We start from the raw sequence: 15,115 nt of genomic DNA, 5'->3' as shown, positions 1-15,115 counted from the left end.
GGGATCTCTAGGCAGTGGCTACATTCCAGTAGTTTTAATCCGTTTTTTATTGTAGGAAGAGAGGAGTTTACACAGGGGTTGGGACCGCTCCCCAGCTGGCCGCTCTCCATACTCGGGCATCCCCGCCCTTCTCTCCGCCCTCCCCACCCCACCCCCAGCAAGAACCTGTTACTTTAAGCGAGGCTTTCCAGTGTGGCAGAGCCGACCGCCGGGGTTTCGAGAGGTGGCCGGTGATTGGCTCTTTCGAGCTCCCCCTGTCTCGCTCGTTCGGCCTCCCCGCGCGCTCCGCCCCGCCCGCGCGCCCTCCCTCCGCCCCGTGAGGCTTGGAGCCGTGGTGTCAGGCGCCACGGCGCATGCTCCGGAATCTCATCCTCTGGCCCTGGAGCTGCTGCTGCTGCTGCTGCTTTTGCTTTTGGGGCTGAGTTTAATAAGCGAGAGAGCAAGCGAACGCGGGGGAAAAAGGCAGAGAATGTCCGCCATCTACCCTCCGCTCCTGGGCGCGCTCTCATTCATAGCAGCCTCTTCATGAATTACAGCTGAGGGGGGCGGGGGAGGGGGGTACCACACAACACCCCAGCAAACCTCCGGGCCCCCAGGCATGGCTAGCTCGGTAAGTACATGCAGAAATAATAATAAAAGACACCCCCCTCCCTCCGCCTTTCCTTCCTCGCCCTATGCCGCCGCCGCAGCTCAGACAGCGCCAGCGCTCCGCGGTTCCAATTAGAAAAAGGTTGGTACGGCTTGCAGGGAGCTGCTGCCTCTCCCTCAGCCTCCGCTCCCCTCCCTCCACACCTCCCCCCCACCCTGGCGCGCGCACACACACACACACTCACACACTCACACACTCGCCCCTCCACCCCCCGCGCCTCCCTCCCCCTTCGCTTCTCTTTGCAATCGCAAGAAGCGCACTCTCGCTCACACGCGCGCACTCACACACACTCACATACGGTGGAAGGAGGCGAATAATAACTCAGCCATATTTCAGCCGCCGCCGCCTCCGGGAGCCGCGGGCACAGTCCGGGGACGCGGCGAGCAGCCTTGGCGGCCGCTACGATGGTGCGTTCTCCGTCGCGCGCTTGTGTGAGCCGGAGTGTGCGGGCTGACAGCCGCGGGGCCGCACGCAACTTTGCCCCCGCGCCGGGCTGTGCGCAGTCGAGGCTCGGCGGCTGTCCGCCGGTCGCCGTGCCTTTCTGAATTTCGTTTTTTTTTGGAGGGGGGGGAGGTGGGCGGTACTTTGGGGCCACTTTGGCTCTTGGAAGTGTGTTGCGGGGGCTCCGTTAGACTGGTCTCGCCGATCGCGTGGGGCTTTTCGCGGGGAGGGGGGTGCGGGGTGTCTTAAGTTATGGATGCCTCGGCGTGTTTTCCTGCGCGCGCGCGCGTGTATGTGTGTGTGTGTGTGACGACGTCTCATTTCTGTTGTGCACGAACCCCGTGGTAAGAGCACGGGAGTTTGTGCCCATCAGCAGAGGCTGCCTGTAGTTTCCATTCCGCCTGGCACAGCGCTCCACACGCACGCACACACACATGTACACAAAGACTTCCTCGGCGTGTGCCTGTCGCCGCGGTACTTTCGGGGAGGGTGCTCGCCCGAACCCCCCTCGGAGTCCCAGCTATCTCCCATCCAACGCCGGGAAACCGCCCCGGCATCATCTCTTAATTGTCTTTTAATTCGTTTCTGATGCATTCGTTGTCGTGTCTGTAGTGGCTGAGTGTGCACTCCCTCTTCCCCGCCGATCCCTGGACCCCCTTCCCGATTGGGGGTAACATTCCGTTACAATCTCGGCGGGTGTGGATGCGGGGCCCGGGGTGCCGAGGGCCAGGCCGGCCGGGTGAGGTGTATTTGGGGGTGTGGAGTGTGCGCGCCCACGCGCGTGAAACGTGAATGCAGAGGGCACCGCCGTTTCCTTTTATGTGCGTTTCAAGAAGGAGGAAAAAAATGTCAGGCGCAATGTGCAGTGTCGAACGGTCGCCTTCCTGTTGTTCACGGCTGTCTCTCCTCCCGCTGCCCGCAGTGTGCCGTGCAGGTGAAGCTGGAGCTGGGGCACCGCGCCCAGGTGAGGAAAAAACCCACCGTGGAGGGCTTCACCCACGACTGGATGGTGTTCGTGCGCGGCCCGGAGCACAGTAACATACAGCACTTTGTGGAGAAAGTCGTCTTCCACTTGCACGAAAGCTTTCCTAGGCCAAAAAGAGGTAGGGCTCGAATACAAAAGGAGCTTGATAAAAAAAAATGTCTTTGCTGGCGAAGGAAACAATTGCTTGGCCCGGGCGGTCCCTCTGCCCCTCTCCCCGCCCCCTGCGTCGCGCTCGCTGGAGGAGCCTCGGGACCCCGGTGCGCGGCGCCGCGCTGGCCAGGTCCCTGCTCCCGCCCGTGCGAGCGACTTCGGCTTCGTGAAAGTCACCACACGGAAAGGACCGTCAGGTGTCGAGCGTTTATTCATCCCAAGCCAGCCCTCACCGATCCTCTGGGGTTAGCCGCAGGTTCTGTGGGGAATGTGCAATTAGTTTTTGGGTTTGGAGGTGTGAGGAGTGGGGCCAGAGGGAATAAGCAGCTTGCGCCGTTTTTTTCCCCTACAGAAATTGAGATTTACCTGTGCTATTAGCAGAGAATGCATGAGATGTAGTTACTCTTGCGTCTTGAGAAGTCGCCTCTCTTTAGTGTCTTCTTTGCTTTCTTTCACTATGTATGAGGCATTGAGCGCCAGTTGTCATAGACTTTTCTTTTTGTGGGTTAGCTACCTCTATCCTCTGCGGTCAGGATTTTATGTTTAGTTGTGGGGTTTACTCTTCCTTAGTCCCCGATGGCGCTTAATTGCTCATTCGATTTTGAGCAGCGTTTAGAAGTGTCAGCCCGATGGGATTGCAGGGAAGAGCGTCCCTGCAAAGGTCGAAGCTAAATTTCAGAACGGTGTTGTCTTGCTTTGGTACTTTAGTCCTTCCCCACCTTGGTTTTTAGCCTTGATGTCTAGTTTGCATAATCCTGCTCAGCCTCTTCAGTCCCAGACATTTTCCATAAAGGATAGGACAGTTTTGAAGATAAGAAACGAGGTGTTATTAAAAAAAAAAAAAAATCGAGAGAGGGTTTGAGAACTGATTTCTATTCCCTTCAGCCTCTGGAAAGCTACTGTCTGGTTGTTTTAGTTGGATTAGTGGAGGTAACAATATAACTACAATAAAGTGCTTTGTGAGCAGGTTTATTTATCTAAGTCGACACAATGGTTAGTAGTTATCTTCCATTTGATCCGTAATCTTTATTGGCATCTAGAACTCCTGCAGTTTCTTAGGATAACATCATAATAAATCCATTCTGCTTAGAGCTACATGGAAATTATTGAACATTCAGGGTGGAATAAAGAAAAGAGAAATACTGTGTGCCTTAGAGATGGCAGAGGCTTGTGTTGATGCTTATTTTTGTTTCCACACATAATGGGACATAGGATTGTAGGTTTTGCCTTTAGTGGTTTTATATCTTCTCTTGAAAACTTGAGGAATTGAATTTGATGGGCTTTGCTGGATGGTTAATAAATGAATTCAGCTTCTAATAGAGGGATAGGAATGTGCATGGCTTATAGCAAATAACATCTAGATTTTGTTAGCATTTTCTATCAAAATATAGCCAGGTGTATTATACTTCATATTTCCTCAAAACTGTGATAAGGATGAGTATTGTCAAGTTTTTGTCACTATATGAGGTTGAGTGTGATGCTTGGAATTTCACTCTCCCTTTTCCATGTGTTCATAGAGCTACTGCAGAGGAGTTTAAACAAAAGAAACTACCTTCTGAGATCCCTTGGTATACACTGTTACCATTACTTGGTTGCTATTCACTTTGAGGTGAAATACGCTTAACACAAAAAGCCATATTTATTGCATTAGGAAAACTAAGTCAGTTGGCCGAAGATGTAGCACTTAAGATAACTTTGTTTAGGTACTTTAACAATCAACAAATTGGCCTTATGAAATTAAAAATGATCAGCCTCCCCATATTTCACCACTATTGTCTGCTTCAGTGTGTGTGTGTGGTGATGTTCCCCTTTACTTCCCATACCTAATGATTTTCTGTCCAGCCTGAGGGAATGTGAGGGTGCTGCCCGTATAGCCCACACCTGGGAGTTGTTGCTAGGCGTGGTAAGACACTCAGTAACACTGTCTCCCCAGACATCTCTAGTGAGATGTCAGCTTGTCCGTAGGGCTCTTCAATTTTTATTCTCAACTGTGGAGTTTCTTTATGTAGTCTATAAGCCATTGTTTAAAATGTTTATTTTTGGACTTTTATTTGTATGCGTGCTTCCCATGATGTGACAAGTCCTGGGAAAAATGCCAGCCAACATAGCCCAGGAGAGACCTTGTCATACTGTAATTACACATGATTCAGATTGCAAGAGGTTTCCCTGTTCATTGGGAATAGTTAGTTGTAAATTCATGTAACACCAAACATGCCACCTAATCCTAGGACTTAGTTTTTGGCCTATAGTGTCTTTCAAAATGATAAGAATAGATACAGAATAAGAATGCCAGGCGTTTCTAAGTCTACTTCTGTACCTTTTAAGGTGCTGCATTTGCGATATTATAAATCTGTCAGTGTTAGGATTGAAAATGGGAGGAACTGCAAAAATGGCTTTGTGAAAAATCTGAGTTACAAAACTTTTAAAAGAAATGCACGGACTCTAAACTTTAAATGGCTATTAATAACAAGTTAAATCATTTTCACTATATATGGTAGCAGATAAACAGAAGTGAACCTTAGAACTGAGGATGAACTCCTCGGCCACAAAAATAGATGAGTAGAGTCCTTAGTTTCATAAATCTTTTGTTTGGAAAAGTGAATTAATTTTCAGGTTGATTTCCTTTATTTCACAGTAATATTATGAGACCTTGTAGAGGAAGAAATTATAGCATTTTCAGCTTGTTGCCTAATGAGAATTACATATACCATTTCAGAATTGAGCTAATTGGACTTGAGTTAATGAGGTTTTACTCTGTCTCAAAGATGTATTGGAGACTTTAAATTTAAAACTACCAGCACAAAGTCCTAGAAAAGAGATTTTGACAAAATAGTGAAGCCTGGAATATCCATTATCCATTACAGAATAGGCCAGTCAGAGTATAATGTATTTTAAAACTATCTACTTGCAAAAAAAGACCATATCTTGGCACCAAAGATTTATAATAGCCTGATTTGACTGAAATGAATAGTCACATTCAAAACATTTCATTTAAAATATTAATGTTTTCATTTTCAGTATGATGTGAATTTGAGTGAACTTTCTTTTCAATTACAGCCATCCTTACTATTACAATCTGTTCCATTGACATTTATGATATCAAATCTGTTGCTTATTATTTTATGTAGGCTAATTTGGCCACTGGTATGATTTGATAGCTTTTTATTTGTAGCCTTAGTTCACTGAGTGGGCAGATAAAACATAATAAAACCACACATAACTTTTCTTTGACTTACGTGTTTGAGCCCAGCTTTACTGTGTAGTTCTGATTGTGTTAAATAATCCTCTGAAATAATTTGGGTAACTTTTTATCAGAGTATCTAAAATCTGAGGGTTTACTGGTTGAAAGTATTGTGTGCATCTGGTGTATTTTCTCTTTTTGCGGTATTTAAAAGGTGTAAGGAAAAACTAAAAATGGAAGACTGTACTGATACATTCTGTAAGTGTTAAAAGATTTGTATAGAGTTCTGTATGGAATTAAGATGACCAGTGAGAACAATTTTATTACTTGGCATTTGGAAGCAGCATATAGGATAATTTTTTAAGGTGCTTAAAAGCTCAGTTGCTGGAGGAAATCTCATATGCTGCTAATGAGAATGTAAATTGGGCACGGACATTTTGGAGGGCATTGAGCAAAATCTAGTAAAATTTTAAATGTTTATATCCTTTGACCCAGAAATTTTACTTCTAGGAATTTTCCAGTGGATATGGCTTCACAAATACACAAAGATGCAGCATATTTCTTGTGACTGTTTTCTAACAGCAAAAAAAATGGAAACAAGCTGTATAGGAGACTGCAATTGGATAGGAGTAAATGATAGTAATCTATAAAAAAGAGGGTAAATCTACTGGTAGATGCAGGAAGATCACCCAGAAATATTAGGGGAAATAAGGCAGATTGCTAAATCAGTGCGATCTCATTTAAAAAATTGTACTTAAGTAGATAAAAAGTATATGTGTGTATGTATATAAATAAATCCTGGATGAGTAGGCACAGACTCTTACCAGTAGTTTTCCTTAGTGGGTGCTTACAGTTTTGGTGGTGATGGGAGGTTATTTTTGTTGCGTTTGATTTTTTTTTTTTAAAGTTAACTCTGTATTTAAAGCATTCCAATGAGCACGCATTACTTTTTAAGATTGAAAGACAAATAGTAGAGACCTAATGTAGAATATTACCTTTCAAACAGGAATTAATATGTAGCTATCCAAAAGTGCTCTTTAAGCATAGATATTGTTGCTCAGTGGTGAGGAGGAGTTAGACTGAGGAATTACAGACTTGTATTCAAATGCTGATTTAAGAGATGCCTCATGTGATCTTGAGCAAGCAAGGCCTGTGTCTGTTTTGTCACTTGTGTTCTTATTTGTGTTAAGGGACTAATGATAAAATAGAACCATTACCTCACAAGTTGAGGATTAGATATGAATCAACTGTTCCAAACTACTGGTCTTAAGACCCATTTCCACTTAAAAGTTGAAGACTCCAAAGAGCTTTTTCTATGCAAGTTATATCTATTAATATTTACTGGATTAGATATTAAACCTGAGACATTTTAAACAAATTCTAAAACAAAAAGAAGAGTGGCATTGTTTTACTTTTTTGTGTGCAAATCTCTTTAATGTTTGTTTAATAGAAAACAACTGGATTTTCTTATGTGCTTCTGTATTCAGTCTATTGTGTTATATATCACTGTGGCTCTGGAAAGCTCTGCTGTACATTCATGAGAGAATGAGAGTGAAAAAGGATAATAATGTTGTAGAGTTGTTATGAAAAATAATTTTAACTTCACCAATCCCTGGAAAAGGTCTTGGGGACCCTGGGGTCCCCAAACTACACTGAGAGAACCTCTGATATAAAATATTCAGCATGTAACCTGGCACTGATAAACTGCCCTATTAATATGTGGAAGCTGATTCCATTGTTATTGTTGCTAATAAAAAACACTCGTTTAATGGAAAGAGGAAAGAAATCTTCCAAGGCATTTGCATGGTTAAATTACAGTGTAACAATGATCTAACAGCATTTTTTTAGAAAAGGAAAGTCCAAACTTGGGTTTTAGTGGATATATTTTATAGTTAATATCACTGTCCATTTTACGCTGTGTTATCTGTATTCTGCAGAAGCCTTTTATGTCTACTATTTTAGGTGACCCTCTGTAGAACTACCTTGAGGAGGTAGACAGGGCAGGGGTATCAATTGGTTTCATAATTTTGCCTTAAAGATCCTTTGTTCCTTCTCTTGGTTCTTTGAAGTTTCTTTCTAATGGTCTTCCATGGTCCAACCTTAGCCCTTTAGCTCTTTTTCTGGTCATCTATTACTAATGATCCCTACTACTTAACACAGCTTTTACAGTTCTAAGATGTGGAACTTTTTGTTTATTTCGTAGTGATTTAAGTCTTCAAAAGAGAACTTGGAAAGCTTAGATACACGGAAGGGGGGAAGATGTTAAATACAATTATACTAATTACGTAATTAAGCAAGATTTGCTAGATTACTGAACTTTACTGGACTTTAATCTTTATTGACCAGATTGTAGAATATTTTTGATCTGTGAAACATAACCTTTCACACTGTCTTAATGGAAATAATATGGATTTCTATATTTTGTTCCTTTGGCTTTTATATTTTATGTATTTACTCTTGAGAAGATACTGACATGTGAAAAGAGAAATTCTCTTGTCTCAGTGATATGAATTAATATTGTTTTATGATACTTTATTTTGTGTATGTGTGGCCAAAGTCCCTTTAGTTCATTGTCTTCCTCATAACATATATTTTAATACTTTAATCTTTTATTTTCTTATGTTTTGTGGTTCCTATTCTTGTTTGGAGTGCCATATTCATTTTGGGGACTATAATTTTAAAAGAGTTTTGGATAAATCATTGCTCATTTATGATATTACAGGTAATTCATGAGTTTTTAAAAAACATGTTACAGATGTCATAGAAATTGAGAAATTATGTTGTACAGTTATACAGAGCAGCTTTTATGAAGAACTCGCATATTTTTTTACGTGCAAATAAAAATTGAATTATTGTCTAATTTATAGATATATGTTCATTGTAGAAAAAAATCAAACCATAGAAATAGGAGTTACCTGAAAATTCTTCATAGGTAACCATAATTAATATTTTGGTAGATATCTTTGTGTGTATATATATATATATATATATACACACACACACACATGCACATAAATATTAACTAACTATAAATTAACATTAATTTATTCAACAGTGTTTTTTGGATCTCCTACTATATGCCTAGAACATTTCTAGGAGCTGGGGATAAAGCTCAGATGAACATTCCTACGCTTGTAGTATATAGTGGAATGCCATCATCTTTTTAAAGCTGAATTTTGTGGTATTACATTAAATATAGATTTTTTATACAGCATTTGGACACTTAGATTGTTCTCAGTTTGAATTTAATATAAATAATGCTATTTGAACATCCTTGATATTCATTTTTATGGCTTTTCAATAATTTTTGTATGTTAAATTTCCAGAAAGGAGGTAGTTGAGTCAAGGTATATAGGTTTCAAATTTTGGTATGCATTACCAAACTTTCCTCCAAAAAAGATGTAGCAGTTTATACTTCCCCAGGGGTTGGGAGACTGCTCATTTCCTCACATGGTTGCCAATGCTGGGAATTAATAGTTTTTTAAAAAATCTTTGCCGATCTGCTGGATTAGTGGATACCACATTTTTATTTGCATTTATTTCATTAGTGAGGCCACATATCTTTATGTATGCACTATATATTTACCTTTTGTCATTTATGATATGCCTATTTTGTGCCCTTTTTGTATTTCTCAAAAAAAGTACAGAAAAATACATAGGAAAGAATGATATAACATTTATATCCCTACTACCAAGAATGAACAAGTGTTTACATTTTATCATATTTTGCTTCCTTGTTTTGATTTTAGGGAATTAAGTATTACATAATCAGTTTTTAAATGACACAACCTTCTCTTCTATCTCTTCAGCCTTTGTTCCATCTATTTATGTACATTTGTACATTTATGTTGCTACAAGCATTAGGATATTGTGTCTTAAAATATTCATGAAGAGTAGCATACTAGGCAAATCATTTTTTTCATTTGATATATAATTTACATTCTATAACATTCACCCCTTTAAGTGTAAAATTCAGTGGTTTTTAGTATATTCACAAGGTTGCATAGCAGTAGCCACTATTTAATTCTGGAACATTTGAACCTTTCTATATATCATCTGTAGAGAGCCAATTCCCTTTAATTTCTTCTGCTTATTATTTTATTGTAGGAATATGTTCTATGCTTACTTTTCTGTTCCCTTATTAAGGAATGTATAGGTCATTTTCCATTATGTATGTGCAGTAAACATCTTTGTACATGTTTCCTCATACAGATGAATAAGATTTTGGCTATAGGCCTAGAATTTGTGTTGCGGGTACGTTTTCATTTGTTCTAGACATTGTCAGATTGCTCTATAAAGTAGTCGTGACAGTTTATACCATCAGGAAATGAGTACCATTTTCTCTACATCTTTGCTAATGTTAGGTGTTTTAAGATGTCTTATTTTTGATATTTATTTGAAATAGGGTGTGTTTTTGTTTTCATTTACATTTCTCTGGTTTTTAGTGGGCTTAAGCATTTTCTATATGTTTACTAACTATTTGGATTTCCTATTTATTGACTCCTTTTTATATCTTTTGTCTTTAAAAAAACCATTGAGATATTTGTTTTTTCTCATCTGTAGGATGTTTTGTTTCTTTCTCATGTAGCCCTAATGTATGGTATCTTTTTATCATGTACAAATTTTTAATTTTGTCAAAATGATTTATTTTGTTTTGTTGTCCTGTTTGGTTTTGGGATTTTGTTTAAGAATATAATTTGTGGGTATGATAATGTGCTTAAGCAACAGATTTTATGTGTGCAGGAGGATATAGTAATAGGATTGGAGGAGATGTAAATAAGAGAAAGAGGAGGTCCCTGCCTTCAATGTGCTTGTATCTTTTAGAGGAAAGGACACTTGAGATTCTTCATCTTTGTTTACCCTTTCATTTTACTTTCAGTCAGCAGCCTAGAAATGTGAAGTGATCTTGCATGTAGACACAATGAGTCACAAGTGTGCCGGTGCAAAGATAACTAGTAATAAATGGTGGTAAATGTTTACTTTTAAAACACTGAGTAATTATTCACTTATATTAGCAGACAAATGTCAGCAATAACTGCTTTTGTAGACATGATCTAGGATTTAATTAAGTGGTGGTAACCATGGTACATGCTGTTTAAAAGGAAGAAGTTCTATAGCTACTTTTCAGGCAAAATCAAATTTATTTTATGGATTAAGGTTTTTCTTTGAGATTAAATCATTAGAAAAAATTGTTACTGAATGGTAGGTAGCTCCTGATATTTCCAGCCCTCATCCTATCCTGTGGTAGGATTGCAGTTCCATGAAGGATACAGAACATTGTTTTAAGAAATAATATTTCATGACCTAATTCTTTTAAGCATGATAGGTTTGCAGTGGTTGAGGCCTGAAGAAAGCTATTATCATTGAATTTTTAAAAAGATAAGGCTAACATTTGGGCTGATTTAGTTGTTATGTAGTAGTTAATAATTAACTTTTTGGATAGAATCAATGTACCATCATTTTTATTAAGATTATGGTTTATTTTGGACTTAATTCTGAGGTCTCTTTATTTAAAGTAATGTTCATAAGTGATTTTAAAGATGATTCGTTGAATTCAATTAGAGTTATTACCCGTTTGAAGAATAATATTCTTAGGGCCAAATAAATTTTAAAATATTTGATTTTAGCAAATGTAGATTTTTTTTCCTTTGTTCTTTTCCAGCAGAAATCATTAGTTATTTTTGCATCAATAGCAGGCCAAATGCTGTGTGTCTGTATTGATTTTAAAAAGCAAAATATACATTAACAATTTCCTAAAATATTAATAACAATAGCATTGACCTAGAGAGTAGGGAGATTTATTCACCTCTTGATATTTCTAGATATAAATTTAGTCTGCATGATGCCTTTAATTTTTGCAGACAGGTTTTATGCATTCCTTCATCCTCTTCCTTCCTAGAGTGGTGTTGAGAGAGATTAGTGTCAGGTTATTCCAGGTATCTATTTTAATAAACATTTCTAACATTTTGAATTTTTTAAAAGGTTCATTATAGACTCCATGTCATCTATACCTTTTACTCAAAATATTACATTAATGAGTGGCTGAATAATGAAAACTTTCTTTGTATTGAAGAAATATTTTTCTGTTTTACAAAATTGTTTTCTTTGATTGTTCCCCCCTGTTCCTATAGTATATGCAGCTGTTTTGTAGTGACTCAATGAAAATTAGAGTTGGGATTTGGCTGTTGGGATTTGGTTGCTTTTAGTGGGGTGGGTTATTCAAAATGTTGACAGAGCTCCAGATTGTCTTATCAGAGATGCTTGTTGTATGACCTTTCCTACCAGTGCACAGAAATACTAAGGAGCAGTGGGAAGCTACTTTTCTCATCAGATAGAGTATCTAGCATGAGCACGTGTTATATGCTTCAGTTAGTCCAGCACTCACCGCTCCTTGTATGTGTATCTTTTGTTCCTCCTGTATCACTGCAGATAGTACTTATATCTTACATCAATGTAGTTTAGACATTGGAAGTTCTTGGCAACAATATAACATAAAGGTAGATATTACAAGTCAGAAATAGAGTTTTAGAATCTAGACTTTAGCTTCCACTCCCCTATATGGTAAATTATTACTTAGTGTTTTAAAACTCATTTTTTTTTCTGTACCTCTAATAATTGACTTTGTGTAAACAGAACCACCACTTGAGTTTAGCAGGAAACATGTGTCCGCTGACAGTAACATTTTCTAGAATGTACTTTAGCTTATGTTATAGGCAAAATGAATTTTTCAACTTTTCTCTCTTTTTCTTTCTTTATCTATTTTGGATGCTGTTTTAAAAGCCAGACACAAATTTGAGAGACTTGGCCAGGTCTGTCCTATTTTACTACTTAATCCATGAAATACAACTAGCCTTTTAGCTTTAAAAATAGGAGTCAGATGTATTCCAGCAACAGGTAGGAACAGTATTTAGCAGTGCAGCAGAAAGGCCCTGGCCTGGGAGATAGAAGGGATGTGTTTGGGCTGTTTAAGCTCTGTGGGCTTTTCTAGCTCTGAAATATTTTTTTTTTAGTTTTAAAAAAGGATAAATTCTGAGAGTGTCATTGATCTAGTGTTTTTATAATGATGAAATAACTTGAATCGATTGGATATCAACCGTGTATTGGTAAGTTATGCTAGACGATATATATGTGCTGCTGTATTTAATTTCTTTTCATAAGTATAGTAGTTTGGAGAATGATTTTTTGAAAAACAAAATGTTGATATATCGGAATTTTACCCTTTTTAATGATGAGTGAACAGTGAAATGAGTAAAAGACTTGCTGTAATAATAGGGCATTAGATGATAGCAGGGATAATTCACCAAATAGGTGATTTAGTTTTGGATATGAAAAATTACTTTGTGATTCTATTGATGCCATTTATACCAGTAATCAATTACTTGTAGGTTGGAGCATTCCAAGAACTCAAGACAACCCTGTGTTTTTATTTGAAACAGCTTCCTTAAATATGGCTCTTAGATCAATGGGCTTTTCATGAAAGTTGACTGATGTATTTATTTGTTTTTGTATTTCATATGATGTAGGCCAAACTTTGAAATCTTGTCACTCAGTTTGCTTTTATGAAAGTATCATGTTTCAGATAACTACTCGCATTTCTATATCAATAGAATAATAATTGGGGACTTGACTAACATTATCACGTATACAGGTTAGAAGAAACTATGCCAAATCTTTGATCACTCAACGTACTTGCACAGTTTTCTCTTTAATAATTCAGATACTTAGTTGAAGTTGTCTTGAAAAGTTAAGAACCCTTCCACTCTTTACTTGCAACATGCCTCATAGCTTTTCGGTCAAAGAAAAATAATTCTAGTTATCATTCCAACATGTTAAAAGGAATTGTCAAATGACTGACTAGAACCAAGTATTTAATTTTTACAAAAACACACAAATACAGACATTTTAAAGAGAGCAACAAATGAAAATTTTCTTATGTTGTAGAGGCTGCACAGTAGCTTATAGTTAATGCTACTTAACACAGTATCTTTCTGCAGAGGGCCTTTTTTGGGTTTATTATCATTCATTTTAGTACTTGATTCAGTACATTTTCTTCATATCAGAATGGTTAGAATTGTTCATCTTTATCCACATTTTGAGATTGTGACAGATAAAAACATCAATGAAAAGATGGGAAAAAAGTATTATAGCAAAATATTAATAGAAGTTATCTCTGGTAGGTGGGATATCAGGGAATTCTTGTCATGAGCAAAATTTGTTGGACTTTTCAAGCTTTCTTAAATGATACATGTAAGAGTAAAACTAAATATTTAAATGTACATATGAATACGTTTGCAATAAACTTTTTACTTTTTTTTTTTTTTTAAGAGTAATCTCATTTGGAACATATACAGAAATGTCTTTTTCAAGGGACATTTTCATATTTTGTTATTTAAAATTTTAACCATCTTGTCATTTTGAGTGTTTTAAAATTCTATGAATACATGCATAGTGTTTTGTAAGTTGATTGTAAGCTTTATGAAATTATGTTCTTACTTTTTTAATAATTGCTGTATTACAGTTGTAAAATTAATCAGATTGACCTGATTTATAAGTAAATGATTCATATAAGATAGTGTTTGTATCAGAAAGACAACCTATTTAATATTTCAGTGCAATATATATTTTTGGAGCACTTAAGAATGTTTGGAAAAGTTTTGACTTTTTTTCTTGTTTTGATAAGTATAACTTTGTTAATTAATCTGTTTATCTTGATGTGTAGTGTTAGAAAAATTTCCAGAGACTAAATCTGACTTTAAAAATTGACTACAAATAAAAGGACTCTCATCATATTTAGGTATATATGGTGATGGAGTTAGGAATAAATGTGATCTACAAATAAATACCCATTTCCAGTTTGTGTCTTTGTATATATTTTGGAAGTTAAACACTAAATTATGAGAAATAAAAACTACCCCAAACTACTACCAAAACCAAGGCAAAAATAATATGTTTAGAGCAGGGAGAAAAGTGATTTTTTGGGGGAGTGGTGGTGGAAAATTAATGCATAATTGCATAAACACAGACTATTTTAGTATTAAAACAATTTTAACACTATTTCATATATAAGATACAAAAATACCAGGTTTAAAAAACTGAAATTAAAATTAATTTTGTTTTGTATACAATGTAGATAGATTGATCTGAATATTCCTTAAAAACAACTAAAAGTAATCATTTCTGCAAAATGAGGGATTTAATTTTAGTTGTCTTAAAAAGTCTCTTTGCAACCTAAAATTTATCTGATTGAGTCCAGATTTTACAATCTGTGGGAAACATCTTTACCTTTTTAATGTTTTAAAAAAATAGCCATTAAAAGTATAGCTGCTCAACTACATAGCAAAACTATATGTCAAATAAAAATGTCAATTAGATGTTTTTACAAAATTTCTAAATTACAATTAGCCAAATTAACTCCTCGAGTATAAAATACAAAAACATGTTTGTGATCTGAGCATTTCTTCATTAGCTACTGAATAAAATGGCTACTTTAAATTTTATTTACTAACATTTGGAATAACATTATTTTCCAGGGGCTTAATTTAGTTCTGATAAATTTTTTATTTAGCTATTTTTATTCCTTTGAGAGAATTCTAAATGGGGCTCATGATGGCCTGAATTCCTTTCTTCAGGATTAAGGTGTGTATGAGAATGAGGAAGATATACTCTTCTGCACCATGAGAACAGTATTTGCTTGCTATTTTTATTATTA

General features: G+C 37.3%; 1 protein-coding gene across 3 annotated transcripts in view; it reads left to right on the top strand.

Moving 5' to 3' along the window:
* Positions 1–340: 340 nt before the first annotated feature.
* The window catches only part of MLLT3 (MLLT3, super elongation complex subunit), a 238,100-nt gene continuing 223,325 nt past the window's right edge, over positions 341–15,115 (top strand). The window contains exons 1-2 of one of the 3 annotated variants that reach the window (XM_023533723.1): positions 341–610; positions 2,013–2,193. In XM_023533723.1, the coding sequence (XP_023389491.1) occupies positions 599–610; positions 2,013–2,193 (193 nt within the window). In that variant the 5' untranslated portion in view covers positions 341–598. Of the gene's footprint in view, positions 611–876; positions 1,057–2,012; positions 2,194–15,115 lie in introns of those variants that run through there. The other 2 variants (XM_011365354.2, XM_023533722.1) reach the window with 2 other exon arrangements.

Source organism: Pteropus vampyrus, unplaced genomic scaffold (genome assembly GCF_000151845.1).
Source record: "Pteropus vampyrus isolate Shadow unplaced genomic scaffold, Pvam_2.0 Scaffold109, whole genome shotgun sequence".
NCBI lineage: Eukaryota > Metazoa > Chordata > Mammalia > Chiroptera > Pteropodidae > Pteropus > Pteropus vampyrus.
Note: the sequence above shows the minus strand (reverse complement) of the source record. Positions and strands in the feature narration are given on the sequence as shown.